The sequence below is a fragment of the Suncus etruscus genome, chromosome 12 (assembly GCF_024139225.1).
Source record: "Suncus etruscus isolate mSunEtr1 chromosome 12, mSunEtr1.pri.cur, whole genome shotgun sequence".
NCBI lineage: Eukaryota > Metazoa > Chordata > Mammalia > Eulipotyphla > Soricidae > Suncus > Suncus etruscus.
The window spans coordinates 101348308-101369521 of record NC_064859.1 but is presented as its reverse complement, the minus strand read 5'-3'; the positions used below and the strand labels follow the sequence as shown (position 1 = coordinate 101369521).

General features: G+C 49.3%; 1 protein-coding gene across 1 annotated transcript in view; it reads right to left on the bottom strand.

The window, feature by feature from the left end:
• QPCT (glutaminyl-peptide cyclotransferase) overlaps positions 1-12413 on the bottom strand; it is a 29342-nt gene extending 16929 nt beyond the window's left edge. The window contains exon 1 of the mRNA XM_049784265.1: positions 12279-12413. Coding sequence (XP_049640222.1) covers positions 12279-12395 — 117 coding nt within the window. The 5' untranslated portion in view covers positions 12396-12413. The remainder of the gene's footprint in view (positions 1-12278) is intronic.
• Between the last annotated feature and the right edge of the window lie 8801 nt (positions 12414-21214).

Here is a 21214-nt window from a genome sequence, read left to right as displayed (position 1 = left end):
GGATCGAACTGCATGTACAACAGGCATTTTGTCTGGGTACTATAAACAACTGTTTTAGCATAATTATTTTTAAAAGGCAGTGGGAGGGTGTTTGCTTTGCACACAGTTACTGGGTTCAGTCCCCAGCATTCTACACAGTCCCCCGAGTTGGCCAGGAATTATTTCTGAGCATCACTGGGGCATGACCCCAAAACACAACAGAAAGGCAGTGTGTGGTTACAGAAGCAGCAAAAGAACCTTAGAAGTCTGCAGCTCCGCTTGGGTTGCAGTCTTTGATCTGCTCCCTTGATTCTTTTTCTCCTCAAACGGCAGAAGAATTTGAGCTGAACCAGCACATCGACGCCGACTCTAATCACAGGAGACTAGCCAGCCCTTGAAATAAAACTCTCTGAAGGAGATTTCATTTGAGTATAATACTCAAGCTAGATTTGAAGGTTGAGTATGAAAAGGATGGAAAATAGCTCACCAGTCATCTTTTTAGAGATTACGTGCTGAAATGATTGCTACTGATAGGAAGTCATTAAATCTGTTATTAAAATTAATTTTAGTGGGCCCGGAGAGATAGCACAGCGGTGTTTGCCTTGCAAGCAGCCCATCCAGGACCTAAGGTGGTTGGTTCGAATCCCGGCGTCCCATATGGTCCCCTGTGCCTGCCAGGAGCTATTTCTGAGCAGACAGCCAGGAGTAACCCCTGAGCACTGCTGGGTGTGGCCCAAAAACAAAACAAAACAAAAATTTTAGGAGCCGGTGAGGTGGCGCTAGAGGTAAGGTATTTGCCTTGCAAGCGCTAGCCAAGGAAGGACCGCGACCACGGTTCGATCCCCCGGCGTCCCATATGGTCCCCCCAAGCCAGGGGCAATTTCTGAGCGCTTAACCAGGAGTAATCCCTGAGCATCAAACGGATGTGGCCCGAAAAAAAAAAGATTTTAATTAATTTTAGGATTAATTTATCGCCAGAGAAATAACAGTTTGCTTTACAATATCTGGTTCAATATCCAGCATCCCATAAGTCCCCTGAGCACTGCCAGGAATGACTGACTCCTGAGCACAGAGACAGAAATAACCCCTGAGCATTGCCAGGTGGTCCCAAAAAACAAAAACAAAAATAATTTTTTTTTAATTTTAAGGCCAGAGACAGGACAGGGGTTAAGTTGCATGCTTTGCATGTGACTGGCCCCAGATCAAAGCCCAGTATCACTAGTCCTTCAAACATCAGCAGGTGCACCCTGGGGGTCCCAGGCACCAGTTGGGGGTGGGGGGTGGCAGATGATTCCCACACTGCAGGCTGACCCTAGCTGCAGCACAGACCCTTGCTGGTGGGCAGACTGGTTTGTCAAGCATCCCTCTGGGCCTCCTGAACACAGCATAGGAGCACTTGCTTCTCCCTCCAAAAAATAAATAAAATAAACAGCTGTCGATGAAAATTAATTTCCTTTATTCGGGGTTGTGAGCTGGGGTGCCTTTGAAATCTCTGGGTGCCTAAGCATCTAAACATTGAGGTGAATTCAAGCAGGTTTCTAAGGCTACAAGAGGTAATAAACAGGACAGGCACAAATAAAAGTCAGAAGGCTCCAGGGTTAATGATTACTGAGCTGGGCCAGCCTGAGCCCATTTGGCATCTCCCACGCACGAAGGCCATCCGTGCCAGCTCACTGAGCCATAGTGCCACCCATCACCCAAGTGACACCACCCAGGCTCTGCACGGCTGGGACCTGGACCCACCCCTGGGACCTGGCCTGACCCCCTGGGATCTGGCTCTTCAACATGGCCCCTCCCCCTGAGACCTAATTTCTCCCCAAGGGACCTTGCTCCGCCCCCAGAGGCCTGGCTCTACCCACTGAAGCCTGGCCCTACATCACCTTCTGGGTGCAGCTGGTACCTGCTCCCAGCAGCCTGGCTTTTCCTTCTTCTCTAGATCCTGGCTCTACCCCCAGAAGCTTAGCTCTGTCCCTGGAACATGACTCCACCCCCAGGGACTTAGCTCCTCCCCTGGAACATGGCTCCACCCCCAGAATTGTAGCTCCTCCCAATGGTACTGGCTCCTCCCACTGGGGGGTCTGGTTCCACCTCCAGGGACTTAGCTCCTCCTCTTGGCACCTGGCTCCACCCCTGGAACCTGACTCCACCCCTAGGGGCCTAGCTTAGGTCCAGGTGGGACCTGGCTCCTCCCCCTGGGACCTGGCTTCACCCCCAGGATTTAGCTCCTCCCCCTGATTTTTGACTCCACCCCCGGTGATTGGCTCCTCCCACTGGGGGTCTGGTTCCTCCCCCCATGGCCTGGCTCCGCCTCCAGAACTTGTCAAAGTCCCCAGGCCCTGGCCCTGAGTCAGGCCTTCTTGGCTCTGCCAATGCCCACGCACCCTGGCAGGGATCTGGGTCATTTCCCAGACCTTGAGGCAATAGCACCGCATGCTCCTGAGGGCCAGGCCTCGCTCTCTGCCTCCCCACCAGCCTCAGAGCCACACCCAGCCTGGCTCATATCCAGCAGGCAATCAAAACCGTCACATCTGCCTGGGGAGGACGTGCCAGACTGACACGCTGACTGGCTCTGTTCGGCATCTCCCCAAGGCTGTGTTTGCGGAGCGATGAAGCCAGACGGGTCACTCTCCCCAGTGGTCTCTCAAGGCAGTGTTTATGGGGTGAAGATGAAGCAGAAGGACCACTTTCCACTCATCTCCTAAAGGAAGTGTTGACCAAGTGATGTCGCAAAGCCACAGCCTGAGCCCATCCTGCTATTGCAGCAGAGATGTGGAGTTACACAGGGTTGGGGATCAGGCGGCCTCATCAGGTCCACATGCATTTGAGTCAGATGGTACCTGTGCCCCCAAAACAAAGCCAGAGACAGCCCCTGAGCAAGACCAACCCCACCTACACTTTCTCTCTCTCTCTTGCTCTCCCCCCCACCCCCCACCCCCCGCCCAAGACAAATCAACTGGAGAGAGAGCAGAGCTAAGACACTTGTCTTCCATGAGGCTGGCCCAGGTTAGATTCCAGAAACCATAAATGGTCCCCTGAGCCCGGCCAGAGTGATCCCTGAGCACCATTAGGTGTGACTTACACACACATCCCAATAATAAAAATTTAAGAAAAGGTAAACAAACAAATAACCCTCCAGTTCCTCGAGCTGGGGTAAATGTGGTAGATGAAACTGTCCAGATGTGGTAGGTTTACTGGACAGACACACAGAAAGGTCCAGCAGACATGCCCATGAAGGCTCCAAAGAGAAACACAAAGCTGCTCCTCTGAGAACACCGAGATCAGAGCCCCCCTAAGGGAAAAGATGAGAAGAGGCATCAGCTTGTGCACCCCTGAACCCCCCTCTGTTCAAGAGTCCAGTGGGGCCACCAGTACTGTTCCCACAGAGCGTGACATGCAGAACTCAGCCTGCACCGAGAAAGTGGCAAGGCAGGAAAAAAAGTGGGTTGTGGCCTCCCCTGGTAAAAGCCTCAAATGTTCTAAATCAGGCTCATAAGAAAGGCCTTCTAGGTCCTTTTCTAGGTACAGGTCTTCTCAAAGAGTGGGGAGTCTGTCTGTCACAGCCCCCTTGTGGATTCGTCTTCAAGCCAAGCAGAAAAAAAACAGGGGTAAACTGCAGGAAACAAGAACCTTTCAGTTAAAAAGTGCAGCCACGCCAGAGAGATAGCACAGCGGCGTTTGCCTTGCAAGCAGCCAATTCAGGACCTAAGGTGGTTGGTTCGAATCCCAGCGTCCCATATGGTCCCCTGTGTCTGCCAGGAGCTATTTCTGAGCAGACAGCCAGGAGTAACCCCTGAGCACCACTGGGTGTGGCCCAGGCCCTGAGCCATAATCCGACCTGTAGAGCACTTGCCTTGCAAATGGCAACCAGATTCAATCCTCAGCACCCCCATACAGTTCCTGAACTGCCAGGAAGCTTGCCACAAAGAGAGGGGAGTGCAGTGAGGGCAGAGAAGGGACCACAAGGACAACGAGAGTCAGTTGGGAATGATCCCTCTGGACAAGAACTGGGTTCTGAAAACAGGGAGTGATAGGCCTGATAACCCTTTAGGAACTATATAGCAAACCACAGTGTCTAAAAGAAAAAAAGGGAGACAGACAGACAGACAGACAGACAGACAGACAGACAGAGAATGTCTGCCATAGAGACAGGGTGAGGAGAGGTCAGGAGAGAAACTGGGGACACTGGTGGCAGAAAATGTGCCCTACTGAAGGGTGTTGGACATTATAGGACTGAAATTCAATCATGACCAACTTTGGGACTGTATATCTCATGGTGATTCCATTTAAAAATTATTTTTATAAAATGGCACTCATGGAGGCCAGAGTGATAACACAGTGGTAGGACTAGGATGGACCCAGGTTCAATATGGTCCCCGAGCCTGGCAGGGGTGATTTCTGAATGCAGAGCCAGGAGTAACCCCTGAGCACAGCTGGGTGTGGCCCAACCCCAACCCCCCACAAAGATAAATGGCACTCATGACGGGAGCCGGGGGAAGAAGACATTCAGTTAAATAAGTCATCCAGACCTGGGCCTGATGGGGGACAGTTGAGACTCACATGCACCTGGATATGCGTCTGTCTCACTTTCTGCAGCAACCTCAACCAAGGACCCAAAGGTGCTGATCAGTCAGATTTGTAGCTGTGACCCCGGACCAGAAGATACATAGACCCTCTGATATCAATAACACATACCTGTGGGCCACCAGTGATTCTGAGATCAGACACTAGCTGGGCCTCAATGGACAAGAACTTGGGAAATGTCCCTCTCGAGGGGAAAAGTCTTGTGCAGATTTGGCCAAGTTTAACAACTGCAACAATTACACCTTTAAGCTGAGAGCAAGTGCTCCTGAAAAGGGGACCACAGAGACCATCGCTTCTCCTTGAACCCTCAGCATGACCCCTTTTGTATCTTTACCAGGTTTTGCTCCTAAGCTAGCATGCAGCAGCCAGGAGCTGGTAAAGGAGTCCCCGGGTGTCTGTTCCAAGAGTTTCTGTGATGCTGGATGCCTCCAGCGGCAGGAATAATAAACACCGAAGGCCCCTGGAGTCGATTCAATTCAAGCCGGAAGAGCAAGTGGCAGACAAATAACACGCAGCTTCACTGTAGGCTCCGTGGAAAGCATTTAGCTGAGAAAAAAAAATCACACCGGGGGCCAGAGTGATAGCACAGCAGATAGGGTGTTTGCCTTGCACACGACCTGGGACGGACCCAGGTTCAATTCCAGCATCCCATATGGTCCCCCGAGTCTGCCAGAAGTGATTTCTGAGCGCAGAGCCAGGAGTAACCCCAGAGTACAACCAAGCGTAGCCCAACCCCCCTCCCAAAAATAAAAATCAAACCTACAGACACCAGGCAACTTTGTTTGCAGTTACTGTGGCTGCCCAGGATAGGACTAGCACCTTAACTTTAGGACATCCATACCCAAAAGCCTGTCTCTTGTCTGAAACCCCAAGTAGATTCATCCTGTTTAAAGGCCCACATCTATACTTAGATATAGACTAGCAATGTGTGTAGGAACAGAGCACTCCCACAGCAGACCATACCCGAGTCTGGCTCTATTTATTCTCTTGAGTTTGACTGTTAATTTCTTTTTCAAAACAAGCTATTTTCTCAGGCCTGTCTGCACTGATTCAAAGCAGATTCTCGGGACCAGAGAATTCTGGGATTCGCTCTCCAGCATTCTCTATGGTCCACCAAACACCACCAGGAGTGCTTTCTTTGTGCCGAGACAGGAATCAGTGCTGAGCACTGCCACTATGCTGCCCCCCCCCCATAGAAGTAAATTATTTATTAGCAAACAACTTTGATGTGATTGATTTTTTTCCTTTTTTCTTTTTGGTTTTTGGGTCACAACTGGAGGTCCTCAGGGGTTACTACTAGTTCTGAGCTCAGAAATCACTCCTGGCAGGCTCAGGGGATATGGGATTGTGGGGATCAAACCTGGGTTGGCCATGTGCAAGGCAAACACTCTGCCTGCTGTGCTGTTGCTACAGCCCTAATGATTTAATTTTTTAATATATTTTATATTAAAAAATTTTGGGTCAAACCTAATGGTTCTCAGAGGTTGCTTCAGATTCTGAAATCACTCCTGGCAGGCTCAGGGGACCCTATGGGATGCCTGGGATCGACCCCAAGTTGGCCACTTGCAAGACAAATGCCCTACCCACTCTACTATCGCTCCAGCCCTGATTGAATTTCTTTGGGGATTGGGCCCTCCTCGTTGTCAGGGTTTACAGCTGTGACTCTGGCCAGCTACCCTAAATCTAACCATGTAATCATGCTTCTGTGGGAGGGCAAAGAGTGTTTACAGGTTTCAAATCAGCGCATTGCTGTCTTTGAACAGCATCCTCCAGGGCTCAACTGCTTTGATACGTGGGCTGACACGGGGAGAGACACACCTTTCTCTCAAAGCCGAGAAGACGCATTTCCAAATCCCAGTTTTCTGGCCCTCACCTCAGCTCTTGGCACCCTGGTGGAGGGTACACCTTGCCTCATTAAATCTCTCTGCCGCACAAGGCAGGAAGGAGTACGAACTAGTGCGGGCCAGTTCCCTTTCCTGGCACTCTGCTGTGCCAGTCACAGGAAGGACTTGATGAAAGTCTGGGCAATCCAGGGAAGGCAGAAACCAGGAAGCTCAGGGCGGATTTTGGGACTGGCTTCCTGGGCCCCAGACCATCTGCAGCCATTCAGTCTCCCCACAGAATTGGAAGGAGGCATCTCAGAACCTAGAAAGCAGGGCCAGAGTGACAGCACAGCATGTAAGAGGAGGATGCTTGCCTTGCACAAGGCCCTGCAACCTAGGTTTGATCCCCAGAATCCCACAGTGTCCCCAGAACCTACAGGAATGATTCCTGAACTCAGAGCCCAGAGTGTTGTCTTAAATAAATAAGGATAGATCTGGATGGTGAAGGATGGAGGCCTTTGTCCTTAGGCCCCGGCCATGTGGCTTCATCCCCCATCAACCGGCGGGTCTGGGGTTCAGGAAAGCGACGGGTATTGAACTCACTCACAGGCAGGCATCAGGAAGCATCAACTTTATTCATCCCTATTCACCACATGTGTGTGGCCTATCTTATAACCTTTCAAGCATTGCTATTCTTAGCCCTGCATCTTAACTCCTTTCAGCCACCTTTCCTTTGACCTCCATGCTGATCAAAGACCAAAAGGGCAAAGACCCAGCCTAAAGCCAAAAGGGCAAAGACCCAAAAGCCAGAGAGCCCAGCAAGGCTAAAGGGGCCCGAATCCCCTGGGTCAAAGGCTTATCTACCTTTTCCAAGACCCCTCCCAGGAATGGGTGGGTCTCAGGTAGGTACACCTAAATCCAGGGTGGAGTTACACCAGAGTACTTGTGAGAACCAGCTGTTTTATTGTTTTGCTGTGGAAATATTTCAAATGATGTAAGTCATAAACAGAGAAGAAAAGGTCAAAAAAAAAGTGCAGGTGTGTGACTTATGCAAGAAAGACAATGTCTGAATTTATGAATGCTGGAAAAAAATAAGGGAATCCTGTGAAAGAGTAATCATTTGGTTGCGGATTAAAATAGAAAACAGAATAAATGTAAACAAATGTGCAGAAGGTTCGAGGATGTGTACTAAAAGGAAACTGTACAATCTAACTGGAAGATCATTAAGCGTGTCTCTAAATTAAAAATAATTTAATATATTGGTATAAATATTCTATGCTTATTAGGGAGGAATGGGGTAATGATAAAGTTCTATGAGCTCCTAAAGATAAAGGTTTTAAAAATAATAATCATGAGTTTAAAAAAAAAAAAAAGTTTTCCTCTCTGTAGTGGGAATCCCTCCTATTGCAGACAGGGAATCTTAAAAATCTGACAGGGGAACCCAGAGCCCTCTTGCAGGGAAATGGAACTGAAAGGGATTGGGGTTACATGACCAGCAGGTCCCCTACTGTTAAGCAGTGACAGGAAGACCACGGAGGTGGAATGGTCGGAGAAAATCAGAGATTTTCTAGAAGTTTCTGAATCTGCACTAACTGGCCACAGTATGGGCCTTGCTCTCGCCCTCTGCTCTTAGTCTCAAAAGAAGGAAAAGGGATTCAGAGGTCAGAGTCTCTCCCAACTCTGGAGAGGAGTGGGACAGGCGACCTCCGGGACACTCCTGCAGCGGGTGAGATGCCCAAAGCCATCCTTCAGATCATTGTGCTAAACTGGCCTTCTCATCTCTACATCGGCCAAGCCTGACGTGACAGGTATTCAACACCTGCTCTGTCCTCGACCAATCCCCAGAAATTCTGTGTAAATAACTGGGTGCCCCAAATGGAGATTTCTCCAGTATCTCTGTGTTGATGCAAAGGAACAAGTTGAAATTATTCAGCAGTAGCAGAACCTGGCAAGGATCAGGCTGGAGGTGGAAAGAAAAATGATCTCTCTGCAGCTGATTACATTAAATGCATTCTAGTGGGCTTAACTTAAGCCCACTTCCTCTTGGTGGGAGTGACTTCACCTAAATAGGAGAAGTCAGAAGAAGTAATTCAGAGCTGTGTTTATTAGAGTTCTATCTACTGCTCCAGGGCCCGATCAGGTTGAGTAATATTTCCCTGTCTGATTGATCTGGTTCTTGTCAGGTTGAAACTGCAGAACCCAACCTGTCAGTTGCCTCTTAATTATTAAGGTAGTGTGAGGTAGGGCCTACAGTCCCTTGCCAGCTTTAAGTATTTATAGAAGATGAACCTTTGCCCACTCTCCCATTTGAATGATTCCTAATGTAGTATGATCTTAAGGTATAATTAAGTATAATCTTAAAGTAGTATAATCTATAAGGCAGTATAATCCCATTTTAATGACTCCTAAGGTAGTATAGTCATAGAAACCTCCTCTCTCCTCGAGGTGCAGAGTTATAAGGACACACCTGCACATTCAACTGATTCAACTTCCAGAACCAGGACAAAATGAAGATCATCCAGATGTACCAGCTGGCTGGCAAGGACAACTGGCAAGAGTGAATGAATACGATTTATTTGTGGACTGGACCTGGGTTCTTACCCAAATTTTGGATGAAGGTTTGTGAGTCAACTGTCACCCCGGGGATCCCTCCCTTAAACTTTAACTTCTGTGATTTATGAATTGTGCCTTTGCTTAGAAATAACAGTGCTTTGGGGCCGGAGAGATAGCATAGAGGCAGGGCATTTGCCTTGCAGGCGGATGGACAGTGGTTCGAATCCCGGCATCCCATATGGTCCCCCAACCTGCCAGGAGCAATTTCTGAGTGTAGAGCCAGGAGGAACCCCTGAGTGTTGCTGGGTGTGACCCAAAAACCAATAAAATAAAATAACAGTGCTTTGGCTTCTATACTCTGCTTGCTTTAAAAGGTTAACTGTTGGAGTGAAGTGGCGCTAGAGGTAAGGTGTCTACCTTGCAAGCGCTAGCCAGGACGGACCACTGCGGTTCAATCCCCCAGCGTCCCATATGGTCCCACCAAGCCAGGGGCAATTTCTGAGGGTTTAGCCAGGAGTAATCCCTGAGCATCAAACGAGTATAGTACGAGAAAAAAAAAAGTTAACTGCTGTTGTCTAATGTTACAATTAAACTACAACCCCAATACCATTGAACAAGGGAAGATAATCCCTCCCTGTGATCCTAATACAGAGGGAAATGTGAGAACCAAGACTCCCTGGGCCTAAGACCAAGGTGATCCTAAGCCCCCCAGAAAAGCCACTGTAAAATATTTTTCCACTCTATGACTTCCCCATAGGCAGAAGGTGTTCGCCCAAAGATAGGGCAGGGCCCTTCCTGTTCAGGTGAGATAGAGGAACTAGGTGGGTCCAAATGTTCCACCAGATGATGATCCCCTGACACAATGTTGAGTTGGCAATAAGTTGGGACATCAACCCTCAGTATGATGTGATTCCTGTACAAGTGGATGAAATGCTTGCATTACTATATTAACCAATGAAATGCTGAAGCCTGTAAAGCTCTATATATATTGCTTGAAGATTTGACTTGTGGTCCTTGTCAAAACTCCCCTGGTTGGATGCGACTTGGATCTTGACTAGTCAAATAAACTCCCTTTTGCACCTTGCATTATTGGAGGTGCTCTCTGACTCTCAGCGCCGACTCGGGCAGTCAACTCAGACCCTAAGATACTCCTGAGCACTGCCCGATGTGACCCCCCAAAACAAAAACAAACAAACCAACAAAAAAGAAGAAAGCTACCCTGGATCTCCCAGATGGATCTCAGGCCTAGACAGGACACTTGGCTTGCATGTATGAGGCCTGAATTCAATCCACAATATAACAAAAGACATTTCTCAGCAGCATATCAGTCTGTGCTGTTTTCAGACCCTTCTAGCACCTTCTCCCAACCACAGGTACCTCCACCTGCCATTCCACCCCATAGCAGGTAGGTCCAATGGGTGTCATCAAGTTAGCCTCTTCGTGGAGAAACACCTTTGAGGGGGTTCTCTTGGTTCCTAAAGGCCCTTCCTAGTATCTTCCATCCTTCTTCCCTTTCTTTCCTTCCCTCCTTCTGTTCTTCCTTTTCTCCTTCTGTCCCTTCTTTTCTCTCCGCTTTCCTCCTGTCCTTCCTCCCTTCCTTCATTTCTTCCTCCTTTCCTCCCACCTTCCCATCTTCCTTCCCTCCTTCCTTCCTCATGTCTACAGAGCCCCCCAAGTCACAGTCGTGATCCCTCCTTTGGGGTGCTCTGAAGGGAGACCCTCAACCCGCCTCCCGCCCTCATCTCTAACCTCCTCTGGCACAATCTGGAGGACTGGCTGAGCTGCCCAGGCTTCACCCCAAGGCCCAGCCCTGCCTGTCTTCAAGGCAGGAGCAGATCCACCAGATCCTACCAGCCTAGCCCAGATTTGCTCAGCAACTCAGCCCCAGAGCAAATCCTCAGCTTAGCCTCAGTTTGCTGCCACCCGAGCCTCTTTTCGATCACCCACCCTTTGGCACTGGCAGTGCCCGGCTATGATGAGACTGAAGGGCTTGGGAATTGCTAACTTCACAGTGGGAACTTGCAAGATCGCTTGGGGGAGGGGGTTACAGCCACCGGTGGGGTTACTTAGGACTCACTTCTGGAGGGCTGGGGGACCCTGTGGGGTGCTGGAGATGGAACCCAGGACAGCCCCATACGGGACAAACGCCCCGCTGGCGGTGCTCGCTCTTGGGCCCCCTGCCAGTCCCATTCAGCCCCCCAGTTCCTGGCCTCAAAACACCTCTGATCCCCGCTGTGACCCTCTCAAGCCGGGTCGGGGTCGGGCATCTGCCACCTCGGCGGTCCAGGGGACCCCGGGGAAGCGATTAGCGATTAGGGGGTGGGCGGGCATCGAGGTCTGAGAGCAGGAGGGTGGGGGCATCAAAGGGGTCCAGGGCTGCCGGGATGAGGATGGGGTCCAGCTGGAGGCTCGAGTCTGGGACGGGAACCAAGAACCCGGGGCCGCGGGGGGCTCGGGCGGAGATGCTGGATCCCTAGATCTGAGGCGGGATTTCTGGGGCGCGGGGTGGGGGGACGGGGACCTACATCGGGGATTGCGGGGTCGGGGACAAGGGTCTGAGCTCGGGATCGGGGATGGGGATCAGGGGCGCAGGGTCGGGAGCGGGATCTGGGATCGCGGGAAGGATCTGAGATCGGGATTTGGGGTCGCGGGGTGGAGATCTGGGATCGGTGGGAGGGATCTGGGACCGGGATCAGGATCTGGGGTCGCGGGGGACCTGGGATCGGGATCTGGGATCGGCGGGAGGGGGGTCTGGGATGGGGGGTCCGGGATCCGGGGGATCGGGACCTGGGATCGGGATTGGGATCAGGGACCCGGGATCTGGGATCGCGGGGGGGGGGGGGGAAATCTGAGATCGGGATCTGTGATCGGCGGTAGGGGGGTCTGGGATGGGGGATCCGGGACCCGGGGGGTCGGGACCTGGGATCGCGGGGGATCTGGGATCGGGATTGGGATCAGGGACCCGGGATCTGGGATCGCGGGGAGGGGGGGAATCTGAGATCGGGATCTGGGATCGGCGGTAGGGGGGTTTCTGGGATCGGGATCCGGGATCGGGATCTGGGCCGCGGGCGGATCGCGAATGGGGGAGCGCGGGAGAGACCCGGGATTCTGGGATCGGAAAGGCGGATCTGGCGCGCGAGATCGGGGACGGGGATCGGGGGCCGCGGGACCGGGCGGGATCCGGATGACGAGCCGGGTGGGACGCGAGGGAGGCGGAGCCCCGGGCGCGAACGGGTCCGAGCGCACAGAGCGGGCCGGGCCGGGCCATCGGCGGCACCGCACTCGCATCCGCCACTCGGGGACATCGCCGGGGAGAACCGCGCGACCCCAGCGCTCACCCACCTTCTCCTCGGTCCAGGGCTCCGCGCCCCGGGCCGGCTCGGACCGCGCGGCCGCCAGCAGCAGCACCAGCAGCAGGTGGAGGCGCCCCGCCACGCGCCGCTCCCCGCAGCCGCCCATCGCGCCGCGTCTCCGGCTCCGTCTGAACGCGGCGCCTCGGCCCGCAGCGCCGCGACCAGACAGCCGGGAGCGCGCGCTGGCCCGGCCACGCCCCCGCCCTCCAGGCCACGCCCCGAGCTCCTATTCCTCCACTCACGGCCGGCCCTGCCACTTGGACCCGCCCACGCGCCCCACGGACACGCCCCTTCCTGCTTTGCCCCGCCCCAGGTCCCGCCCCGCCCCGAACTCTTCTGACTCCGTTCACGGCTCATCCAGGCCACGCCCCCGCCCGCCAGGGCCCCGATTGGCCACGCCCCTGTCTGCTTTGCCCCGCCCCCTCCCTTCTGGCCACGCCCCTCCTGCCAGCTCTGCTCCGACCCCGGCGTCACCTCCCGCAGGGCCGCGAGTGGCTGGACTGTGTTGGCTGGGGATGGGGGAAGCGGGGTACCCAGGGAGGGGCGGGAGGAGGGGAGAAGGAGAGACACGGGAAGGAGAGAAGGCAGAAGGGATGGAAAGGAGTCGGCATGCAAAGGAACCCAAGGAAGGAAGGGGGAAAGAAAGGGAAAGATCAGAGGCGCTCAGTGGGTACACACAGGTACCCTCATTCCACCTCTGGGCCTGCACACTTTGTGGTGTGCTAAGCAGTCGCCCCAAGGCCCTCTGAGACCTGCCTGGGAAGTCCCCAGCCAAAATCAAGGCAGCAGTTCCCAAAGCGGGAGCCATGGATCCTGAGAATTCCCTAAGACACGTGTTTGGGAGACCTCAAAAACAAGTCTTGATTTTTTTTAATTCACCTCTTTTTTAAAGCTATAGTGGATGTTGATAAGAGGGGGGAAAGCTTCTCAGAGCAGAACCACAGAAAACATCAGAGCAGTTTTTGACTCTGGGTTTCCCAAGGCCATGCCTGGGAAGGAAGGAGCCGGGAGAAAAAAGAAGAAAGATGGAAATGAAAAAGATAAAGAAAAAAGACAAACAACAAAGACAAGAGCATCTGGAATGCATCAATGAACTGGAAGGTCACATGGTACATGACAGTGAAACAGAACGAGAGAGGCAGAGAGAGAGAAACAGAGAGAGAGAGAGAGAGAGAGAGAGAGAGAGAGAGAGAGAGAGAGAGAGAGAGAGAGAGAGAGAGAGAGAGAGAATGTCTGCCATAGAGGCAGGGAGAGGAGAGGTCAGGAGAGAAACTAGGGACGTTGGTGGCAGGAAATGTGCCCTAGTGAAGGGTGAAGGACATTGTAGGACTGAAACTCAATTATGAGCAACTTGAGAAAAAAAGACCAACTGAATTATGAACACCCAACCTTATAACAGAGTGTTTTAAGTAATTTGAAGAAAAGGGGATGGAGTGCTAGCAGACTGTGGGGAGGGCGTTTGCCTTGCATAGGACCGGCCCAGGCTCAATCCCTGGCATCTCATATGGTCACCCATATCCCACCAGGAGTGACTCCAGAGTTCAGAGCCAGGTGTTGCCAAAAAATCCCTCAAATCTGGGGCCTGAGTGGTGGCGCAGCAGTAGGGCATTTGCCTTGCACGCGCTAACCTAGGATGGACCACGATTCCATCGCCAGCATCCCATATGGTCCCCCAAGCCAGGAGCAACAGCCAGGAGTAACCCAAAAAACAAACAAAAAAACTAAACAAACAAAAATCCCCCAAATCAAATCAAGCCACCTGCAACACTCGGTGTCCACCTCTCTGGCCGCAGCAAACTTGGAAGCACCCTCATCCCATCCGCCCTCTCTCCTCCGTCTGGGCTGATGCCAGGTTCTCAAACACCCACTACTCCAGGGCTGTTTCTCCAGAGGGGTGATAAGCACTGGGGGGCCTGGCAGGAAGCAGGAGTTGTGGGGGCGCATTTATATGTATCCTCTGGCTAGACGGAGGTGCCAGGGAAGGACGTGCCAAGTTCCTGGGCACAGCGCCTGCCCAGTGCCCAGATGCCAGGACTTCTCGGAAAAGTCAGTTTGTACCCGTGAGAACAAATGGACTCACCGGTCGGAACTGGGCCTTTGGCAGACGGTGTGCTTTTATGAAGCATGCCATGTCTAGAAGGAGAGTGGCCCAGCACGGTTGCCGGTGACGAAACTGTGTCTTTCGAGGGACATGTGGAATTTTGGAAAATTTGAATCTGCTCCTCTCACGTAGCGGTGATAAGTTTGAGACAAATTCCAAAATTCTAACCATGTGATTTTAGGGGCCAGAGGGATTCTACAGCGGAGAAAGTGTTTGCCTAGCATGTGGCCAACCCAGGTTTGATCCCCTGCATTTCATATTGTTCCCCCAGTCTCTCTAGGAGTTATTCCTGAGTGCAGAGCCAGGAGTAATTCCTGAATATCACCAGGTATGGGCCAAAAAGTCAAAACTTCTTTTGTTTGTTTTTTGGGCCACACCCAACTGCGCTCAGGGGTTACTCCTGGCTCTGTGCTCAGAAATCGCTCCTGGCAGAGATAGCACAGCGGCGTTTGCCTTGCAAGCAGCCGATCCAGGACCAAAGGTGGTTGGTTCGAATCCCGGTGTCCCATATGGTCCCCCGTGCCTGCCAGGAGCTATTTCTGAGCAGACAGCCAGGAGTGACCCCTGAGCACCGCCGGGTGTGGCCCAAAAACCAAAAAAAGAAAAAAAATCGCTCCTGGCAGGCTGGGGGACCATATGGGATGTCAGGAGTTGAACTCAGGTCTGTCCCGGGTTGGCTACATGCAAGGCAAACACCCTACTGCTGTGCTATCTCTCCAGCCCTAAGCCAAAACTTTTAAATCTGATTATTTTTAATATCATCTCTAATGAGATAGTCAATCCTGGAATTAGGATTGATCCACAGATCTCAGAAAATCTAAGATTTCCAAATGCTTTAATGAGTAGTTAAGGAACCACAGAGAGGGCCAGAGTGATAGCACAGCATGTAGGGCATTTGCCTTTCATGTAGCCAACCTGGGTGTGATCCCAGCATCCCATAGGGTCCCCCCAAGTACCACCAAGAATGACCCCTGAACGCAGAGCTAGGAGTAAGCCCTGAGCACCACTGGGTGTGGCCCCAAAACAAAACAAACAAGAAAAAAAACACGAAAAAAACATGCCTATAGTGTATATAGTCCCCCCTATATACTACACCTCCTCCCCTCCTTCAGAAATCCTATTATCCCTTCACCCTCCATTCCAATCTGATATCCTGCCTTATTAACACTTTTTACCATCAGTTCTTAACTCATAGGTATATCAAGACCGACCTCCTGCCCCAGTAAGCCATCACCCAGCTCCCAAGCAAAGGGACATCCACTCAGCCCTACATCTCGTCCCCAGCAAGAAACTACAACCAACACCCCTGCTGACTCATGCTCTGTGGCCCTCCTTCTTACCGCCCCCAATGTTGACAGTTGCTTGATGCCGGATTCAGCTTCAGAAGAACCCCCAGTACAAGAACTCTACCCCAGCCCTTTCTGCTGCAAATCATTTCTCAAACTCAACAAGACCAGGGTGTGAGAAGAAAATGTACCCTGGATTCCATCCCCCACAAGAATATCTCAAAAAACAATGGGGAAGCCTGTATTTCCTTTATAAACTTAAGACCTCTATAATACTACTTCTTAATCTGTTTATCCCCAAATGTAAGGTCGTCTCTTACATCACTTTGTTCCCTAAATTATTTTTTAAACTCATATTTTTTTTTTGGTTTTTGGGCCACACCCAGCGGTGCTCAGGGGTTACTCCTGGCTGTCTGCTCAGAAATAGCTCCTGGCAGGCACGAGGGACCATATGGGACACCAGGATTCGAACCAACCACCTTTGGTCCTGGATCGGCTGCTTGCAAGGCATATATATATGTGTGTGTGTGTGTGTGTGTGTGTGTGTGTATGTATATATATATATATATATATATATATATATATATATATATATATATAGTCTTGTTTTTATACAAAAACCTACAAGATTAAATTATATTGCCTGAGATTAAAGCTCAGGTCAAAACCAGGGCACAGAGATGATGGGGCCTGACAGTTCCACCCCCAAATGCACCAGCAATTTAAGATAGCGCCATTTCTTTTTGCAATTTAAAATAGCACCATTTCTTTTTGCAAAGACATACTAATAAAGGGGAAATTTTATGTAGAGATGCAAGCTCTTATCTACTAGGGATAACAACTCATACATTTTACAATACAGGGGCACCTCCCACCTTAAACATATGTCATGTGGTCCCAACTTAGACTCCATGTGATTAGACAGCGACTGTCTAACCCTGAACCCTAGATCTCAGACATAGAACCGGCACAGTTCTCCACAACAGCTCCAAGAACCAAACTCACTCTGGGACATTCTTAATACTGCTCTGACACCAACAAGTGCCAGTTGTGATATGACATCCTGACAATGAGGAAATGGCAACAACTTGATCTAAGAATAGTTTGTCTTACCTCACCACCTAACATAAGATGAAATCATGTCATCCTTTGATCTGTGCAAAAGCCAACATTACTAACTACAGAAGACTGACTCTGACAACCATGACTGGGCAGAACCTATCCTGGGACCAATAAAAAAGACCTTAGTTTAGGCTTTGGCCTACGACCTGTACAACAACCAAGATCTCTAATTCCAGAGGTCTAACTGAGACAACTGCAACTAAACAGGAATTCTGGAAACATAATGAAAGACATCCTAGGGTTTGTCCTAGGGTCAGTGCAAAAACCAAGACCACCAACTACAGAAGACTGATTAAAACAACAATGATGGAACAGAACTTCTAGAACCGTAAAAAAGAAAAAACTCTCCATCCTAGGCTCCATCCTATGACCTGTGCAAATACCAAGATCTCCAGTTACAGAGGCCTGATTTTATCATCCACAACTGAGCAGAAAGTTTCCGGACACCACAAAAGGACCTAGGTGAGAGAATAAGAGTATGTATGGAGCCTGTAGTTATTCCCATGACAGTAAGCTTCAAGGGCGGAGAAACCCTTTATCTCTTAGGCCTCTTAGGACAAGGGACTTCCCTTTCTAATCTCGCCAATATTTACTGTATCTATGCAAAAGAAGAAAGAAAGAAGAAAGAAAGAAAGAAAGAAAGAAAGAAAGAAAGAAAGAAAGAAAGAAAGAAAGGAAGGAAGGAAGGAAGGAAGGAAGGAAGGAAGGAAGGAAGGAAGGAAGGAAGGAAGGAAGGAAGGAAGGAAGGAAGGAAGGAAGGAAGGAAGGAAGGAAGAAAGGAAGAAACGGAAGGAAGGAAAGGAAGGAAGGAAGGGCGGAGAAACCCTTTATCTCTTAGGCCTCTTAGGACAAGGGACTTCCCTTTCTAATCTCGCCAATATTTACTGTATCTATGCAAAAGAAGAAAGAAAGAAGAAAGAAAGAAAGAAAGAAAGAAAGAAAGAAAGAAAGAAAGAAAGAAAGAAAGAAAGAAAGAAAGAAAGAAAGAAAGAAAGAAAGAAAGAAAGAAAGAAAGGAAGGAAGGAAGGAAGGAAGGAAGGAAGGAAGGAAGGAAGGAAGGAAGGAAGGAAGGAAGGAAGAAAGAAAGAAAGAAAGAAAGAAAGAAAGAAAGAAAGAAGAAAGAAAAAGAAAGAAAGAAAGAAAGAGAAGAAAGAAAAAAAGAGAGAAAGAAAGAAAGAAAAGAAAAGAAAGCATAATTTTTTTGGTATTGCTGTTGCTTGGGTAATTTTTTTTTTGTTTTACTTTGTTTTATTTTTATCTCAGGACCGTGGTTATTGTTTGATTGTTGTCCTCATTACAGTGGTGCTTATTGCTGTGGTGGTTTGGTTTTTGTTTTTGTTTTTGTTTTTTTTTGTATCATTATGTTTTTCTTTCTTTTTACTTTTCTTCTCTTAAATTGATATTTATAGCTTCTAGAAGGACCCCTCCCATTTTTTTCTTGTTTGATTTTTGCCCCCCCTTTTTTTCCTTCCTTCTAGCAGAACCACATAACTTGAACCATCTTGCTCTGCCTCACAAATTGAGGGAGAAATAATGGAGGGTACCAAGACCAAACAGTCATATGAACATTGAGTAGAAATAAAAAATGATTTGACTTAAACACCAAGTCCAGAGCCAACAACAACAGAATCAATACCCAATCTACAACAAGGTAGACACAGAGGGGACCACTTATACTAGAAGCCCTGGGGGGTAAAGAAGGGGGATGTGGGATGCATGCTGGGAACAGGGGTGGAAAGAGGACAACATTGGTGGTGAGAATTCCCCTAATTCAATGTCACTATGTACCTAAAATATTACTGTGAAAGATTTGTAATCCACTGTGGTCAAAATGAAAATTATATAAAATAAAAAAGATTTGCCGGAGAGATAGAATGGAGGTAAGGCGTCTGCCTTTCATGCAGAAGGATGGTGGTTCGAATCCCAGCATCCCTTATGGTCCCCCTGAGCCAGGAGCGATTTCTTTATTTTTATTTTTTATTTTTATATTTTTGGTTTTTGGGCCATACCCGGCGGTGCTCAGGGGTGACTCCTGGCTGTCTGCTCAGAAATAGCTCCTGGCAGGCACGGGGGACCACATGGGACACCGGGATTCGAACCAACCACCTTTGGTCCTGGATCGGCTGCTTGCAAGGCAAACGCCACTGTGCTATCTCTCCGGGCCCCCAGGAGCGATTTCTGAGCATAGAGCCAGGAGTAATCCCTGAGCGCTGCTGGGTGTGACCCAAAAACCAATAATAATAATAATAATAATAATAATAATAATAATAACAATAATAATAAAATAAAAAAGATTTATCTCACCAATGGTAATATAGTGTAGGGAAAATGTTTATGTATATACCCAAGAGATAAGGACAACAGGTAGGCCATTTGCTGTACAACCTGGGTTCAGTTCCTGGCACCCCATATAGCCTCCTGGGCCCTGCCAGGAGTAGTCCATGAGCACAGAGCCAGGGGTCAGATCTGTGCACATCTGGGTGTGGCCCAAAAACAACAACCAAGTTTACACTACAACCAACTTGAGTAGTGACCTTACCCCCTGCGTTGTTTTCGAGTGAATCCAGGATAAAATATTTGTGAAATGATTTATTCTCCATTTGATAAGCATGGGTGGATGTGGGTCACAGCAGCAAAAGCTGTTGGATTCTGCTCTCCAAGTCTGTGCCCTCCCTTCAACATGCATTTCACTGACTTGTATGTTTTGCCTGTTTTCCCCTCTCCAACACATATTTCTCTCTGTCTCTCCTCTTATTTTCAATATTAAAAAAAAAAAAAAAACAGTTTTGGGGGCCGGAGAGATAGCACAGCAGTAGGACATTTGTCTTGCATGCAGCTGATCCAGGACAGATGGTGGTTTGAATCTTGGCATCCCATATGGTTCCCCATGCCTGCCAGGAACAATTTTTGAGTGCAAAATCAGAAGTAACCCCTGAGCGCTGCCAAGTGTGACCTAAAAAACAAACAAACAAAAAACCCAAACAGTCTTGGAGCTAGAGTGCTAGCAGAGCAGAGAGGGCATTTGCCTTGCACTCAGCCAACCTGGGTTCAATTCCTAGCATCCCAGCTGAACCCAGGTTCTACAGCAAACGGCCCCACACCTGCCAGAAGTGATTCCAGAACACAGAGCCAGGAATAACCCTCAGTTCCATCAGGTGTGGCCCAAACCAAATAGATAAATAAAATGAATGGACCATCAGGAGCTCAACGCTTTTCCCCAGGAGAAACCTCATTAAATTCTTTTTTTTGTTTGTTTTGTTTTGTTTTGTTTTGTTTTTGGGCCACACCCAGCGTTGCTCAGGGGTTACTCCTGGCTGTCTACTCAGAAATAGCTCCTGGCAGGCACAGGGGACCATATGGGACACCGGGATTCGAACCAACCACCTTAGTCCTGGTCGGCTGCTTGCAAGGCAAATGCCACTGTGCTATCTCTCCAGGCCCCTCATTAAATTCTTACTTGTGTGAAGAATTGGGGACAAAGGCAGCTATGGAAAATATTCAAACTTAACTGTTGTGTATGTAAATATTTTGGGGGATTACTATGTTGCTCACCCTAATCTGATTAGGTGATTGTGCCCTACCCTAGGGTGTGACCTGGCATTCTGCCCCCACCCTAGGGTAGGACCTGATTCTGCTTCCACCATTGGTTGGTATCTGATCCCACCATTGGGTGGGACCTGACTCTGGACTATAAGAGCAAGGGTCTGTGGAAGGCGAGAGGCTTTTTGCTGGCTGGAACTGAATCGGAGTCTTTGGACTTCAGTTTTGTCCATCCGAATAAAGCAAATATTTCCACGAGCCTGATTGTCTGCGAGCTGTTTACCCGCCGTTTCACCTCAGAACCGTGGGCTAGACAGGGTGGCAGACACGTGCTCCGAGCTGGAAGAAAAGGGCCTCATTCTCCATCCCTCCATCAGTCAACCTCTTCAGGGGCTGTCCTGCTACACTTAACGTTCTCTCTCAGAAACCCACTCTGGAGAAACTTGTGTTCTCTTCAGCCAGAGAATATAGCTTCCCATCACCCATGATCCCTGAATAAACTTGTTTTACTTTAAAATAAATAAATAAATAAATAAATAAATAAATAAAAGATATAACTTTTGGTAATCTTCAATAATACTTAGAAGTTCCCCAGTCTTGAGACATTCATTCCGAGCAACCATGTGGATATTTGACCTGGGAGAGACAGAGCAGACTCAGGAGGGCAAAGAACTGACAGAGAGAAGCCACTGGACCAGAACTTAAGGAGGTAGAGGGTACCAGATAAACTTTCTTTCTTTCTTTCTTTCTTTCTTTCTTTTTCTTTCTTTCTTTCTTTCTTTCTTTCTTTCTTTCTTTCTTTCTTTCTTTCTTTCTTTCTTTCTTTCTTTCTTTCTTTCTTTCTTTCTTTCTTCCTTCCTTCTTTCTTTCTTTCTC